This window comes from Hyperoodon ampullatus (genome assembly GCF_949752795.1).
Source record: "Hyperoodon ampullatus genome assembly, chromosome: 5".
Classification (NCBI taxonomy): Eukaryota; Metazoa; Chordata; class Mammalia; order Artiodactyla; family Ziphiidae; genus Hyperoodon; species Hyperoodon ampullatus.
Window position 1 is genome coordinate 104,708,994 of NC_136918.1, and position 17,189 is coordinate 104,726,182.

The following is a 17,189-nucleotide window of genomic DNA, read 5'->3' on the forward strand; positions in this document are numbered from 1 at the left end:
TGGACACCACACTGTAAAAAAAACCATAGTAAAATATATCACAAGAATTATCAGAGAACTGAAAAACAAATAGAAGATTTAAAGGGTGACTGAAAAACACAGGATTTACTAACAGTAAAGAAAAGAGAAATGTTGTGGATGCAAGATAAAGAAAGGTGAGAAGTTTATTTAAATTTCCTATTCCATATTAAAGGCCCTTTGCTTACAATCTGGCAACACAGTATTTTCTTTTCTTTTCTTTTTTCTTTTTTTTTTTTGCGATAAGCGGGCCTCTCACTGTTGTGGCCTCTCCAGTTGCGGAGCAGGCCTAGCCACTCCACGGCATGTGGTATCTTCCTGGACCGGGGCACGAACCGGTGTCCCCTGCATCGGCAGGCGGACTCTCAATCACTGCGCCACCAGGGAAGCCCAGTATTTTCTTTTTAATTAGGAAAAGATTGTCAGTGGAAAATACAGTTGATGAAATCACCATGAAATTTATATCCGGAAATTTTAAAGATCAGTGATTCCAACTGTTTTCACCAAGACCTCTTTTTACTAAGCTTCTCAATTCCATATTTTTAATTTTTAAATACAAATTGTATCTATTAAATAAAATGTGTTTCTTTTCTTTGTTTTTAATTAATCAGAGAGTTTTAACTATCTGAGCTATACTACCCAGAGCTTCTGGGGAGCATAAAATAACTGAATAACTATACACAAAATTTGATATAATTATAACTAAGGTAAAGACATTTATAGTTTTAAATATCATACATAACTTTTTCCAAGCTAGATTCAATGTCTGTTAAGTTCTTCAAAATATGGAAATGCTGCAGGGAGCCCCATAAGTACTACCTCCAGAGCCCCAGATGTTTAAAGATTTCAAAGTGGGAAGCAATGGATTAAACTAGCTTTAAAATCACCTAACAAATATGATTTATTCTCACTTTGAAGAATTAAATTGAGCTATTTAATGTACCATAACTGTCTAAAAGTGATAAAAAAGAATAACCTGGGGCTCTTTCAAATCTTTTTTTCCTACCCTTTCTTCCACTCTTTCTGTTAAAACTATTACTTGGCTCTGAGATGGCAGGAGTAGGAAGCATCCAGCATGTACTCACCAGCCTGGTTAGTTGTGATGCTGACTGCAGCAAACTGTCTTGGTGGTGAGCTCAGATCTGACACCCCATTAATGGCATCAATCTCAAAGGTGTAGTTAGTGTGTGCCAGGAGGTCTGTCACTGTCACCGTGGTGTTGGTGAGTCCATACTGTCGAGGAAGGAAGCGGACATTTGGGCTGCATGGCTCACACTGTTTTACGTTCCACCCACATTTTTTACATATGATGTTGAAGGTAACATCTTTCCGGCCTCCTGTGTCCAGGGGCCAACTCCAGTCCAGGATAACCGAGGTCTCATTTATATTAGATATAACATTTCTCGGTGCAGATGGAGGTCCTGCAAAGTAGTTCAACAAAGATTAATGAGCCTCACTTCTGTTTTCTACTACAAGGGAAATCGATAATTTACAATGGAACTGAAAGAGGCAAATAACCATCTTGTCTTTATTATATACTTTTAATTCGTCCTCAGAGTATCCATGAGATTATAGACACATGGGTTCAAGAGTGCTGCCTTCCCCGAGCTATGAATGGGGGGAGATTTGACTCCAGGTTGAAGATGCATTCACAAAGTCCAACAAAGGAATTTACCACTAAATTCAATGTCCTTGTGAATAGTTATGAAAACTTTAGTATTAGTTTTATAAATCTTAGTTCTTTTTCCCTATGACCTATGACCAACATATAACAAGAGGGAATAGAAAAATAAAAATACAAATCCCATGCCTAAACCTCCCCTACCCTGTCAAAATTATGCAAGATCTAAAACGAGATATAGAAAATTTTCTTTCCTTCTGGGTGTCTTGTTGCAGGAAGTGCTTTAAAAACTAATTCATTTTGTGTGATAAATGTTGCATTTGTGGTGAGCCAAGCATGGAGAGTGAAGCAGAGAAAGCTTTTAATTTGCACATGGAGAGCAGAAGGAAATGGGCCAAATGCTTTAAAAAAAACACAATAATAATAAGAAAAAAGGAAATAAAACAAACATGGAGGCATGGGTTGCAGCGAAACTACTCACGGGTACAAGCCATGGATGGAGGGTCTTTGTCTGCTCGGAAGTAATTATTCTCACACCTGCAGTTCACTGAACCATCTTCGTGAGTAGAACTGTGAGTTGGGCACTTAGCACACTGCACGTTACCATCCGAAGGCTTGTAGAAACCTGGTCGACAAGCTACAAACAAAATGACTCTTTTAAGATTTTGTGATAATTTTGAAAATATATTCTTGAAAATACATAAAACAGATTTCAGGAGGCTAAGGCATGCATTCATTATGAATAAAATCAATCTCATTCATTATGAATAAAATCTATTTCCTTCTCCCAGAATTCATAGAAGCAAATAATGTGGCCCAATGTAGTTTCTCCACATATACGTTTGTATTTGCATCAAATGTTAAGGGGGAAAAAAACCCCCACAAGATTTAGATTATTTTGGCACTAGAGTGTGATGAAATTTCCAACTCATGTTTTCACAGCTTTACTTGGCATTGGACTATTTGTGAAGAAAATAAAGCAAAGCCATGTCATCATGCAGCCATTCCCTTTTTAAACATGATGCAATGTGTACAGTCTCTGCAGTTAGTACTTAATATAGTACCCACTTGTTTTCTAATTAGTTTCTGTGTGAACAACTTTAACCCCACAAATTGTAAGCAACTGAAGGAAGAAATCACGGCTGTGTCTACATTTTAAGATTCTTGATACTTGGTTCTCCTGAGCTATGATACTTTGTTTGCCCTTGACAGTGTCATTCCCTAACTTCTCTGGTAATGGCCTAAAGGAAAGGTCTTAATTTATTTCCTTGTCTGTATCTCAAATACACAGGGAGGTATAATTTCTATTTAAACTGATATACTTGTGAATTATTACTAGATTAACACTTTTAAAAATAACTATGTTATCTTCTTTCTTTCCGGTTATATCTCTGAATGACATGTTTTTTTTTTTAAGCCCAATGAACTTGTTACCAGATATTATTTCAGCTGCCCATTTAATATTCACTATCTATTTACAGCTCTTACAGAAATGTCTCCATTATAGTATTTTCATCTAATCTGATATAAAATTTAAAATGCTGTACTGTTTTATTTGGTCCATTTTCATAATTACCCTGAGAACTGAAATCATAGTGAAAACCCTAACAAAAGTCCCTTGACATTCCTTTGAGGAAGGAATTCAGGATCTTAAACTTTTAAGTTTCTTTGGAAGCCAATAATTGGAAGCCAATAATTTCTTAAGTCTCTAAAACTCAACTTCAAAGCTGCATTGAGATTTGATGGCTTAAACCACTTAAATAGAGACTAGACCCTACAGACTATGTTTATCGCTGAATTCCAAAATTGTTTTGTATCAACCTCATATTGTGAATAACAGGTTATTTGCATTCAAATAAAACCTGTGTGAATAAATCTTAACTTTTATAATCACTAAATGTATTTTAAAAGATAACACACTGTATCTATAATAGTGTATCTTCCTACTGAACATTTCTTGGGAGATAACACTCCCAAGGAAAATACATTGACAAGACCAACAATTAGAATAACTTAAAATGATAGTAATCATTAATCTAGTCTTGCTGTTTTCAAGTTCCTACTAAGAATGGCTGCTCAAGGACCATATTACATTAAATTGAACAACTTTTGGTACCATACTGAGAGCCAGTCAAATAAATTCTATTGCCCTAACCAAACTTGGATTAGGATTATAAACTTTTGAACATTGTCCTTAAGCACTGGTTAGAAAGGTCCACTCATATCTCATGTCATATTGCCTCAGGGGGAAATGATATAAAGTATAAACAAACTATGCACTTAACTTCTGGTTTCAATTTAGCTCATTATTGAGTGCCTTTAAATTTGCAAGAGGGCATTGCTGAGTCTTTAAAAGATTAAGTTGCAGTGTTCCAATGTACTTTGTTATTTTGTTTGCTTGTAAATTTATCTCTGTGTTTTTATTTCAGGCTTTTATAGTTTTTACAACATTAGGCATAAAGGTATTCACTAAACACTCAATGACTTTTTGTTAATACTATAAACAGCTATACTATGTGATACTTAAAGACAAGATAGCCATACAATCACTTAGCTATAGCACCACAGCACAGAATTTCTGATAGTATTGATACTTTCAAATACTTTCAACAGTATTGAAAGTAGCTATAGTTATTAAGCCTAGAAGTTAAGAATGTGACTTGAACTAGTAACCAGACTTTAATTACGAGTAAATAATAACCTTAGAGATGAGAAGAGTAAAAGATAGGTAGGCACATATACATGCAGTTTAATAAATATCTGTCAATCATCTACTTTTGTTCAGTCTCCTCGTTAGTCTTAAAGATACAAATGTCCCTAATTCTGTCCATCCCAAAAAGGCCCTTGAAATTTGAAAGCAGGCAACAGAAATTTAACACAGGCCACATGGAGCAAGCACTCCATTCTGATTGATCTGTTGGAAGAAATACACAGAAGGACTCCCATTTGAGAAAGATTAAGACAGTACGAGTTGGCCTGTAAGAAGCATAATTAAATACACAAATAGATCAACATGAAAAGACAAACTGTTAACTAGAGAAATGTGGTGGGTACTCTTGGTTACATACTCAATATCTCAGTCCTGCTTCCTGTTTGCTAATAGAATCCTGATTTTGTTCAGAACTGCATTCTGCCAAGTACTCCCTAACTCAGATCATTGCATATAGGGGTGGATGGTCAAAGTTATGGCCAAAGAGATGGCTAAAGAGATACAAACAGAACTCTGATGAAAGTCTCTGGGATACCTTGCATTGCTTATGGGCATAATGACTTACAAGAGACACTAAGTTAAAGGTCAAGAAAATCAGAGAGATGTGTACCCTGGTCTTGTTGACCCAGCAAGCACCAATCTCAGGATTTCTTATAATGTCAGAAAAGTAAAACCTTGTTTGTTTAAGTCACTGTAGTCAAGTTTTCTTTTACTTGCAGTAGAAAGCATTTCTAAATGATAAAAGAGACAAAGAGAATTCAGTTGAGATGTATTAATTATATAGAATAGCTTAATGGAGCTAAAAAGATCTTAAGAAAACCCAGTGGTCAATTGGTGTGTTTTGCGTCTGAAAATCCAGGATGTTAGGTGACACACAGTTAGGGACAGACTCTACTCTGCATCTTCTGGCACCTGGTAGCTAGCTGATAGGATTTAATCATCAATTAACAGATATTCATTGAATGCTAACTCTATCCTGAGTACAATGCTAGTTTCTATGGTAATATCCTAAATTTGGTAGACACTTTTACTCTTTAGAAAGGACTTTCAAATATACCATCCCAATTAAATCTCACAACAGTTCTATTGAAATAATCAAGGTAGATATTAATTTTCTTATTTTACAGAATGAACAATTGAAGCACAAACAGAATGCCCAAGATAACAAAGAAATTCATAGGCCGAATAAGCAAGAAAATTTTGGCTTTTAATTTTATGTAAATCACTCATTAAAAGCAAATTATTTTCCTACCAATTCTAAGCTGTTGGTATGACATTGAAGAATAGTCATCTAAAAAATTTAATGCAACACATTTAATTAAACACATGCAAGTCTTTTTTCATCTATTTCTAGTTAAGACACCATTTCAGAAAGGCTGATGTTCTCTTGTATTCTCCAGGATTTTCTATCTATTTGAGGTGTAACATTGTTATGGGCAGATGAGCAATTGAACTTTTGTTGGAAGGGCAGAGGTTGTCTGTCAACTTTAAGAATAGGGTGACCCCACTATATGTGGGAGCCATACAAGTAAATTTCCTTATTCTTGATACAAACAGAATCTCTAAATCCTCGACTCATACTGTTCAACAAATTTGAGAATATGACTGAAAAGTTTGTATTCACTAATAAAATTATTATACTGGAAAGAAACATTATCTTTAAATGTATAAGGGGTAATTCTTTATATATTTACTTCAAACTTTTTCCCACCAATGAGTAATCTCCCTCCCTTGCAATAAATCATCTTGTACTGAAATACCTATCCTTTTGTTATACCTTCTTCATCCTTAAAAAAAATCCTCATGGAAAAATTTGAAAGTCTACCTCTATGGGGCATTAGTACTTGTGTTTCATTATCTTTGCTTATGGTAGCAGAAGCAATGATTGTCATTTAAAAGTATCTCCTTCCCTTCCTTGAATATAAAACTGCTAATATAACAATGTGCACATTTCTCTCCTTATGCATTACGTTAGAGAATGAGAAGGTTCAGTATGCAAAAAGTAAAACCCAGGGCTTCCCTGGTGGCACAGTGGTTGAGAGTCCGCCTGCCGTTGCAGAGGACACGGGTTCATGCCCCGGTCCGGGAAGGTCCCACATGCCTCGGAGCGGATGGGCCCATAAGCCATGGCCGCTGAGCCTGTGCATCCGGAGCCTGTGCTCCACAACGGGAGAGGCCACAACAAGGAAAGGCCCACGTAACGCAAAAAAAAAAAAAAAAAAAAAAGTAAAACCCAGGTAAGGAGTGGAAAGTAGATATGTTAATGTGTTTTCTTACCTAAAGGAAGTCTTTGTCAACTTATTACAGAATATCAAATAACAGAGAACATGCAAGAAAGGTAAACAAATTAATACTAATTCAGGTTTATCCAGCTTTAAGTTAAAAAAAAAAACAAACAAACAAACTTCTGCTATATACTTAAGGCCTTCCCTGTGTTGGCCAGCTAGAAAGCAATACTTAACTAAGGTGGAAATGCACATATTCAAAGACTGCTGCCAAAATGACAGAATTCTGATTTACATCTTTCCTCCCATAACCCAGTAGTACATGTTCTTGTCAGTCAAACACTGGTAGAATTATTCATAGATTTCTACCTCAGGGTAGTAAAACCAAAGAGTGATTAAACAGTGTAAGATCTTTTAAGTGGAGGCAAACTGCTGCCCCTTTTTGGGTCCCAGAGACGTTTTATCCCCTTGCTGTAATGGAGATTTTTGAACTAGTTAATTGTGGCAGGAACTTTGGGCTTTGAATAAGCAAAGTAGGAATGATACACGAAGCTAAATTAACCATTAAAAATGGGATGTAGCACCTCCTCAAATCCTACTGGATATCATCATGGATTTACTAGGAATCAGACTTGTTCATGTAATGTTTGGATTTCATTTATTCACTTTCAAAAACCAAACATGTACTGATCTCCTAAGATGACCTAGATATTTTATTGTGTCCAGTCACAGTGATAAAATTCACAATCCTAGCTTTAAACAGGAGACCAATTAATTCCATATGGTGCCGTTATTTTAGAAATGGATCTTCTCACTTGAGAATGTAAGTGCTAAGACACTTTGCAACACAACATTTTTAAGTAATCTTCACCGAGAAATTCCTTAATTTCACTTCTCTATATCCCAACTCTTCAAGGTTTTCAGCATCTTACAGGAAGACCACTAGACTGGGAAAGAGGAAACGTAGGTTTTGATCTAGTTTTTTTCTACTAAATAGGTATTATCTCAAAGTCACTGACCAGGTGTCTTCCAGTTTTTATGAGGTAGCTGGGGTAGTGACTTCCTCTTCTAAAATAAGTTTGAAGATTCATTTTTAGTTATTATTAACTCTTCCCAGATTAGATCCTGAGCAATGTAGAGATACGAGTTTTTTCCTATTCACTTTGCATGCTCCGTGTCCAGCACATTGCCCAGCACCTAGCAGTTGATGAAATACATTTTTTGGTGAAATACATTTTTTAAATGAATAATTAACTTGTAACCAATTGTCCTCTCTGGATTTCAATTTCTTCATTTATCAAATCATGGGTATCGACTATCTTGTCTCTTAATACTCTTCAGGCTAGACACTTTAAAAGGTTAATGCTTCATGTACCAAAATTTGTAGGATTCCTAGAACTTTCTAAGTAGAAAAAAATAGAAAAAGCATCTTCACTTTCGTCTGTGCTTTAAGGATTAAAATTAGCCATTGAAATTACAAAATCACATAGGGCAACAAGACAAAGAAAAGAGGCTCTCTTCTGATTTAAAAGAAATATACTTGAATCAAGAAATGACAGGTTTTTGCCCTTCTCAGTGTTTTTCTATATCAGAGCAGTATATATTCAAAGGGTATGTGGATTTCATGATTGGATGTATTGAATGATAAATTCACTGCCAAGCAAATAATTCCATGTTATTATACTTTCATCTTACCCAGTAGCATAATAAAACTATATTTCATAATATTCTTCCTTTTATGTATATTTTAGATAGAGTAGAATGTTTAAAAGCTGGGAAATCTTATAGGAATAAATAAAATATTAAAATATTGATATTAATTATTATTTTAAATTTTTTAAATGTAGGAAGGTGTGATTTTCCTTTTCTCTTTTAACAGTAAGGAAAACTAGCACGATACTGAAAACACAATTTAAAAGACAAAACATTTTCCTTCTGTTAGTCTGAAGTAAGGTTTTATTTGTCTTTTTCTTGTTAATCTACCTTTTAGTTCCTCTATTTTAAGTGCCCAGTCAGTGAGAGTATGCATGTTCATTTACTAAGCGAACCCCAAAACTTATTGAAAAAACCCCAGGATGGGCCACAGTAGAATAAAAATGAAGAAGCTCTTGCCAAATGTTAATTTTCTATTGAGAACACTAAAAATATGAATAAAATAATAGAAGGAAGCCAAAATAATACCAATTTGTAATAAATGAATTAGAAATATTTTGGGAATCTGCTGATTCCATATTTATAAAGAGGTAAGAATAAAACAGGAACTAAATACTATGGGTCAGTAGTGGGGTAAAATAACAAACTACCAGCTTTGGAAAAATATAAAGAAAAAAGTATGAAATAGGGAGTATTATGAGCACTAGCTATACAATGAATAATAATTATAAAAAAGCTTCCAGATAGAATCTTGGCCTCATTCCCAAAACACATAGCACACTTTTCCTCTAAGATGTAATTGATGGGCTTGAGTTATGCTGATACAGAGAATGGGTAAAGTTACCATAGTGAAAGGAAAACAAATGCACTTAGTAAACCATGGTGGCTACTGTTGAAAGAAAGTAGACAGCTTTTCAATTGCAAAGTGAATTTTGTCTTCAGTTGACTAATGTGGTTGACTTTTAAGAGAAAACATGGTCCTAATTAAGGGTTAAAAGGCTCATTTCAATTTGAATTAACTTTAAATTAAAAAATAGAGCTGTTGGTAAATAGGGTCCTTTTAGTATTCAGACCTGAGCTCTATACACACAGGGCTATATTATCAATTCCCAGCCATAAACACAAATTAATGACCAGAAGCAGCACTGACTAAACAGATGATTTCCTGGCCTTGCAATTCCAGGCCTGACAGGGTCTATTTGCCAGTACAAGGTCAAAGCAACTGTTTATTCCCAAAATGAGCTGTACTCCACAATCTTACAGGAACTCTATTCTTTGCTATTTGAATAGAGGTACAATGCTTTGAGGCAAGGCAGAGGCATTTCAATACACTGGTAGTGGCTACGTTCAGTCATTAAACCCTGCCTGCAATGTGCAGCATTTACAAAGTGATCAAGTGTTTCCTTCTTCTGTTCCTTCACTGTTCAATAAAAAAAGCCTAAGGCAAAATGCCACCATACTATTACACACAACAGAATCAATCACAATCTAGTGTGGCTCAAAGATAGCTTAGTAACAAGACTTTATTGCATTTGTTGTTGTTCCATCAGATTTAGCAAGACAGGTGCCAGTAACACTGAAATATGTTCAATGTATGTTCACCACCAAGAGAATGTTAAAAGAGACCCTGGTCCTAAGGATGCTGTGTTTTGCCAGCTTTTCAGTTGTCTTCTACTTTCAAGGAAGAACGGTGTGCTTTAGGAGTAGGACTAGTTGAGTTTTTCTATTCTTAATTATCAATGCTCAGAGAATGAGACCCATCAATAAAATTTACAAATTCATAGAAACATATATGTTATGAACAGGTAAATACTAAAACCGGGAGGGAAGAGGGGAGGTGGGGGAGGAAGGGAGGGAGAGAGAGAGAGAGAGAGAGAGAGAGAGAGACCTAGAATGAAAGAGAGAATCATTTTTATGGGATATTATTGTGGTGAACATAAAATGCATAGGACCCAAATCTATACTCAGAATATATTGAGAGACAGCCTGGAAAAGCTTTTGAGAATAGTGCCAGAAGTTTTCTTTAGAGCAGAATAGCATTGGAATGTCTAAGAAAACCATTCCTCGGAAGGGATTTTGGAGGAGGTAAATCACTTCCATGTCAAAATAAAACCTACGATGGATTAGCATTTTCCAGACTACACTGGAAATATAGCTAGAGCTTGGAGAGGTCAGCAGCCCAATACTTACCTTTATAAGTCAATTTTAGGAGAATAAAATTGCCATCATAGATTCATAGTCACCCAGATTAGAGTTTGAGATACAAGTCATGAAAACTTCAGATGCTATTTCCAAGGATCTATTGTACATGAATGCATAAAGAACAACTAGGTCCTGTGTGTGTTTATATGCACAAACATATGTGAACAATTCCATTTATAATATTGGCAAATTAGAAAGAATATAATGCCTCAAATTAGAAAGGTGGTTAAACTATGCTATGTTCATACAATTCCGTATATAAATTAGGCTATTCTGATACATTTATGAGACACATTATGTCTCACTCAGAAAGATGCTCATAATATTTTATGGTAAAAAAGCAGAATAAAACAATATGTATGCAATCCTTTTATTGTTTATATTTTTTTTCTTATTAACATATCACTTATCTAATGAAAAACTTAAAAATATTAAAGTCTTAGAATTATAAAGATTGCACATACACACACAAAAGAATCAAAACACTATAGTTAATGAACATAGTGTGTGTGTGTGTGTGTGTGTGTAATTTGACTTTTAGGTGCATATCATGTAAAGTGCAAAACTAAATGTGTACTATATGTGGGGCCTAAATCTACACATCGATATTACTCTCACTCACTCTCTTTTCCTACACACACACACACACACACCACAGTTTTGATTAGCTCTTGCTTCTATTATACTGGTCAAGGAGTTTCATTTTTCTTCTCTCTCTTCTTTAAAAAAGCAACATAGGGGAAAATTATGGTTGACTGCAAATGTTGATAGCCCCACTAATGTGAATTTCACACTTTTGATCTCAAGTAATTCTATCTCCACTTGGGAAAATTTACATAGAAAATAGCACAATTTAAAAAATCCAGGATTTAAATGAAAACCTATAAAAGGTGGAAAACTCAGAGGAAAAGAATTCTGTAAACACTGCAAGACACATTGCAAAAATATTTGCTCTCTTAGCTACACTGTTAATGATCCACTCTCTGAAAAAAAAAGAGAGCCATCTAGAATTTTGTGGAATAATGACATTATTGTATTTAAATCAGCTTTATATTTTAGGCAAGTTTATTTTTAAATAATGTCATTTTCTATTCTGAGGAAATACCTCTGCAACTTGCAAATGTATGCCTTAACAGTTCTTATAATCCTATCACCTTTCCATTCCATTTTTATTGTTAAATTTATGAAAATAACTATTTGATAATATTCTGGTTAGAAAGCAAATGGATTTAAAATAAACCTATAATGTGTCTTTTATATATGAGCATTCACTTTATGATCACAAAATATTACCAACTAGGAGACGTCTGCAATTTAAAAGTATTCAATATTTGATTTGAGTTACTTCATGGCTAACAGCAATGTATAAGGTAATATAGAAAAAAATGAGCTAATATAATTCTAGGGTCTCTTTTAATTTATTTTTATGCTTTTGGGAAATACTTGCTCCAAAATAGAAAGGGGATTAATATTCAAAGCATTCTGAAATTCACTCCCTTAAATGTGTAAGAATGGATTTCACAAGGAAAATGAAAAAACTATTAAATTAGATGCCCATTGGACCAGCACAATCATTAGCTGAATGAGTGTTTCAAAAAACCTTAAACCAATCATTTATTTTGAAACGATTAAGGAAGACACAAACATTCATAATTGTGTTGAACAGTATGTTTATAAATTTGAATTTCACCTAAAATTAATTCCATCCTATTCAAGAAAAAAATATGTTTCTATGTGCATAAGAAGGACAGTTGCCACAGAAATAGAGAGTGGTCTTTAATGGTGTTATGAAAATAAAGTGCAACAGGCTTGAATACCTTAAAATGGTTAATTTCTAAATATAGAGGTGAACATTTTTTTCATAGTTATGACTATTATCCTAGAACATTACATTCAACTTGGAAGACAGATGCATTGCAACAAAAAGACTAAAAAGGTTAAATCCATCTGAGAGGAGGAGAGAATTAAAGGGCAGAAAGAATGGGAGAAAATATAGAGGCAATATTAAAATGCATTGCTTATAGTTGGCAAATATATACCACTCTTTTAATACAAATAACTGGGACACAAGAGTTTGGAACATAAGGAGTAAAAACAACAGCAGGAAGATGTCTGCCGCTTTCATCCACTCTGGTCATCTCAGAGAACTTCAGATTTGGTAAGCTGTGTTCAGTGTTGCTATCCTTGAAGTAGTGGGAGGGGAGAGAGAGAGAGAGATAGAGGCAGGATGGAAGGACAGAGAGAGGAGGGAGTAGGAGGGAAAAAAGAATGGGTGTGTCTTTGTGTGTGTTAAAATAACCACATGTAGTGTGTGTGTCTGAAGCAAGTGTATGTGTTTCTCTAATTTAGACCACTGTGTGCATTCTGCAAGTGTTTCTTCAGGGCAGAGATCATTACATTCCACCCACTCTCTGGAGTAACTGTTTAAGATTTTGTTAACTGACTTCTGAAATTCATTCAAGATAACTGTTTGTCTTCTTATATTCTGCAAAGTTAGGGGTTTAGATCTTGTACACGAGGCTAGAGAGGTGAGGGACTGGGAAGGAAATTGGGCATTGAGTCATATCTTATCCCAGCAGCCTTTGAAAAGCCAGGCAGATTGCATTACCTGCTTGCATCACCTTCCCCAGATCTAGCTACCTGAAGAGAACACCTCACCTCTTTGTAATATAATAAATACCATTTACTGAAAATCTTCTCCATGTCAAGCACTACACTTCTGTTTCATCTCTGCACTTACAAAAACCATGTGAGACAGGTATTATCTGTTTTTCCTGAGGAGATGATTGAAGTTTAATGATATTAAGTGCATTAGCTGCTTACCCCACTATTTTAAATGTTGTAACCAGAAATTATACCCAAGTCTGAGGGATTGCTAGACACAGATATGTATGTGTTTTTGTTTCCATTGTCTTCTCATCATGTAAAACTTAAAAGTGATAACTAATAAAGAACTGACAATGGATCCATCACCCTAAAATTAATGTAACAAATTTATATAGTATGACTATAAAAATATTAGACAGATCTTACTGGCACAAGGAAAATAGATTACCTCATTTTCTTGCAGTAACCGTTTGCCAATAGTAATTTTTTTCAACAATATCTCAAGCTTACGTCTAGCAAGATGAATGGCTCTGATGGAAGGAAATTTTTTCATAATGAATAGAAAATGCTTAACTGTTGTAGGGCTGTTAGAAAGGTATTTGTGAGCTAGATTTCTGTGCAGGGGAATCTGCCTGCTTACCACAGATTGGATTTTCTGCTTTCTCTTTGTTAGCAGCTGAAACAAGGAGCTTTATTTTGTAGTGGGGGAAAAGCATACCATAAACAGTTTCTAATCAAAAACAAAAAGGGTTAATGCAATTTCACTTTACGGGGTAATTTATTAGTCTGTTAGACATAAAGAATTCTCAAGTAGCCTAGGAAAATACAGTATTCAACTTTATATATCATATAGGTGTTTTTTCACTAAAAAATTACATTGTATTTGGAGTTCTTCAAAGTATCTACTGAAGAGTAAATAATTAGGATACTAACAAGAGTTAAACAAAATAGCAACTTTCCCAAGACTGGGGGAGATTTGAAGCACTTCAGAAGAGGTGCTTAGATCAGACAGAAAAAGACAAATATCATATGATATCACTTACATGTGGAATCTAAAAAAAAAAAAAAAAAGACACAAATGAACTTCTTGACAAAACAGAAATAGAAAGGAGATAGCTGGGGTGGTGGGGAGAGATTAAATTAGGAGTTTAGGACTGACATATACAGACTACTGTATAAAAAATAGGTAAAAAAGTAAATCCTTGTTAAGACCTACTATCTTGTAATAATCTATAATGGAAAAGAATCTGAAAAAGAACACATATATATATATGTATAACTGAACTACTTTACTGTACACTTGAAATTAACACAACATGTAAATTAACTATACTTCAATAAAAAATAAATAAAAATTAAAAAAACAAAAGATGCCTAGAAAAGCCCGTAGCACTCTCCCCAATCTGTACTTGTCACTCTGATTATATATTCAGCACAACTAAGTAACAACTGATTTTAAAACCAATACATTTTTTATTAATTAGGACCAGAAAATAGCACTTTTGAAATGCCTTAACATAACTTATAACCTCTGGATCCATATAATTTTCCTTCTGAGGAATCTTGGTTCACAGTACTTTCAATTTATTTGATGATAATATAGTAGGAAGCTATATCTTAAAAAAGGAGAATAAACTGTGTGACTACACAAATTTAATTTCATGTTCAGTAATATCTGAAATAATCCAAACTCAGAGTCCAGTTCTCATTTTTGATTGCCTTCACATTTAACCATGTGTGCGCTTATAGGACTGAGAAAATTGTCACTACCTGAAATCCTTTTTTCAAAACTGCACTTAACTCAGTTGACAAGTGATATATCTCGCAAGGCAATAGAGTTACTAGACCTACATATAAACTACATGCTGAAGGTTTGACCCTGTTTTTAAAAAACACATGTATAAAAAACATTTTACTCTTTAAAACTCAACTCCTATTATATTCCTGTGGTGTGACAGCTAAGATAATGAGCACCTAGAATGCTTGGCTCATGAAAAGTGACCAACAAATCCAGTAAATTTTGAGAGAATAATGGAAACTTTCTCCTTCTCTCCATAGCAGTGTCCCATTATAATATTTCCCATTGCCAATTACTAGGTTTAACCAATCCTAAACATCTTAGTAGACCAAATTTCCCTTTAAAGAATCAGTCTCATGCAATGAATCAATCATGAAGTCCCATAATGCAAAAATAGGAAGAAGACAAGACAATTTTAAAATATAGGGGCTTCCCTGGTGGTGCAGTGGTTAAGAATCCGCCTGCCAACACAGCGGACACGGGTTCGAGCCCTGGTCCGGGAAGATCCCACATGCCGTGGAGCAACGAAGCCCAGGTGCCACAGCTACTGAGCCTGCGCTCTAGAGCCCGCGAGCCACAACTGCTGAAGCCCACGCGCCTACAGCCCGTGCTCCACAACAAGAGAAGCCACCGCAATGAGAAGCTTGCACACCACAACGAAGAGTAGGCCCGCTCTCCACAATCAGAGAAAAGCCCTTGCACAGAAACGAAAACCCAATGCAGCCAAAAACAATAAATAAATAAAATAAATAAATTTAGTAAAAAAATATATATATGTATGTATGTATGTGTTCCATTAGGTGCTAAATGCAGAATATATAATATATGTAAGATATACATAATATAAAATCTTATATATATGATTAATGATAAATCATAAATCATATTTTAAAACTAGAAATAAAGAAGACTAGGCATCTTCCCAGGTTCTCCTAAACATTTCTTTCAAAGAAATTCTTCAATTACATTTAAGCAACTATCTCCAGGATAAAAAAAAATATATGAGGTCTATTTACTAAAGAAACTTAATTTCCTGAATGAACATATTAAAGTAGCCTAGAAGAGAAAAGGTGTATGTGAATTTCTAATTCAGTAATAATAATGATTACAATATGTACACCATCTAACCTTAAAAATGAAATCTATCATCTTCTGTGATATGTACAAAGCACTAAAGGATGTATGTGTTATGTAAAAGACAGAAGCAAAAAGTGGAAGGCAGAGCATTCTAGGGTGAAAGCCTAGAGGCAGGAAGGAGTTTTAATAGTTTATGAAAGTGAAAGAAAAAAGAGAGTATAGCTGAAACTGAGAGGATACATGGGTCTCAAATCAGTCTGAGGAGGCATGCAGACCAATCAGGCCATGCAGTGCCTTCAGGGTTATATTAAGGGCTTGTTTTTACACAGTAAGTGGTGCGGGAGGTCGTTGACAGGTTTTATGCTAAGGTACACCACAGTCAGATTTACATTTCAAACAGCTCATTCTTGCTCCTTTGGCGAAAACACATCGAACTGAGTCAAGAATGGGGCAGAGAAGATGCTACCGAAGTAATTCAGATTAGAGATGATATGACATAGATAGGAAAATAGTTATGGGCATAGAAAGACGTGAATTCATTTGAGATACATTATGTAGGTAACGTTGATAGCTCTTGGAAAGAGTGCAGATGCCGAGCATAACGTAGAAGAAAGCATAAGGACTGACATCTAAGTTTCTTTTTGAGTTGTTGGGTGCTATCCCTATTTCCTGAGGATGGAATGAATGGATATATATGGGTAAGGACACAATAGTTTAATTGGGGGTGTATTTCATTGTGTTAGGCAATTGGAAATGTCAGGTAAGCATTTGCTATACTAAATTGCATGGTACTTATATTATTTGTACTGCAAAGAAACTGATTCCAATATTTTCATGTTAAGGAAAATGCTGCATTTAGTTTTCTTTGTCCTATAGGCTTTCATTTAATGACACCAGATGAAGTTGGTTATCAAGAATATGGGTTTTGAGAGAAGCCAACATAATCAAGCAATATATGGCTTTTTTATGTAAAAAGAGTACAATAAAATATTGTTGGAGAAATCTTCCATGTTACAGATATATAAGAAAAAACAAAGTGTCTTTACTAAGTTGGGTGATTTTTCCACTTAGAACATGGTAGTAATTAAACCAGAATATTGATTTTGATTTGCTCATGAATAGATACTTGGCTTCCCAAACAGAAAACCTGTGTTCATGAACTCAACATTTGCCTGATTTTTGCTAATACACATTATTTACCACAAAGCAGATAAGGAAAAAAATTATGAGCAGATCATCAAAAATATATCATGACTACTGGAGCAACACTTTAAAATG

General features: G+C 34.7%; 1 protein-coding gene across 2 annotated transcripts in view; it reads right to left on the minus strand.

Moving 5' to 3' along the window:
- EPHA3 (EPH receptor A3) overlaps positions 1-17,189 on the minus strand; it is a gene marked incomplete at both ends in the record, with an annotated part of 370,237 nt that overhangs the window by 130,799 nt on the left and 222,249 nt on the right. For both annotated transcript variants that reach the window (XM_079704896.1, XM_079704895.1), the window contains 2 exons: positions 1,104-1,439; positions 2,121-2,276. In XM_079704896.1, the coding sequence (XP_079561022.1) occupies positions 1,104-1,439; positions 2,121-2,276 (492 nt within the window). The remainder of the gene's footprint in view (positions 1-1,103; positions 1,440-2,120; positions 2,277-17,189) is intronic.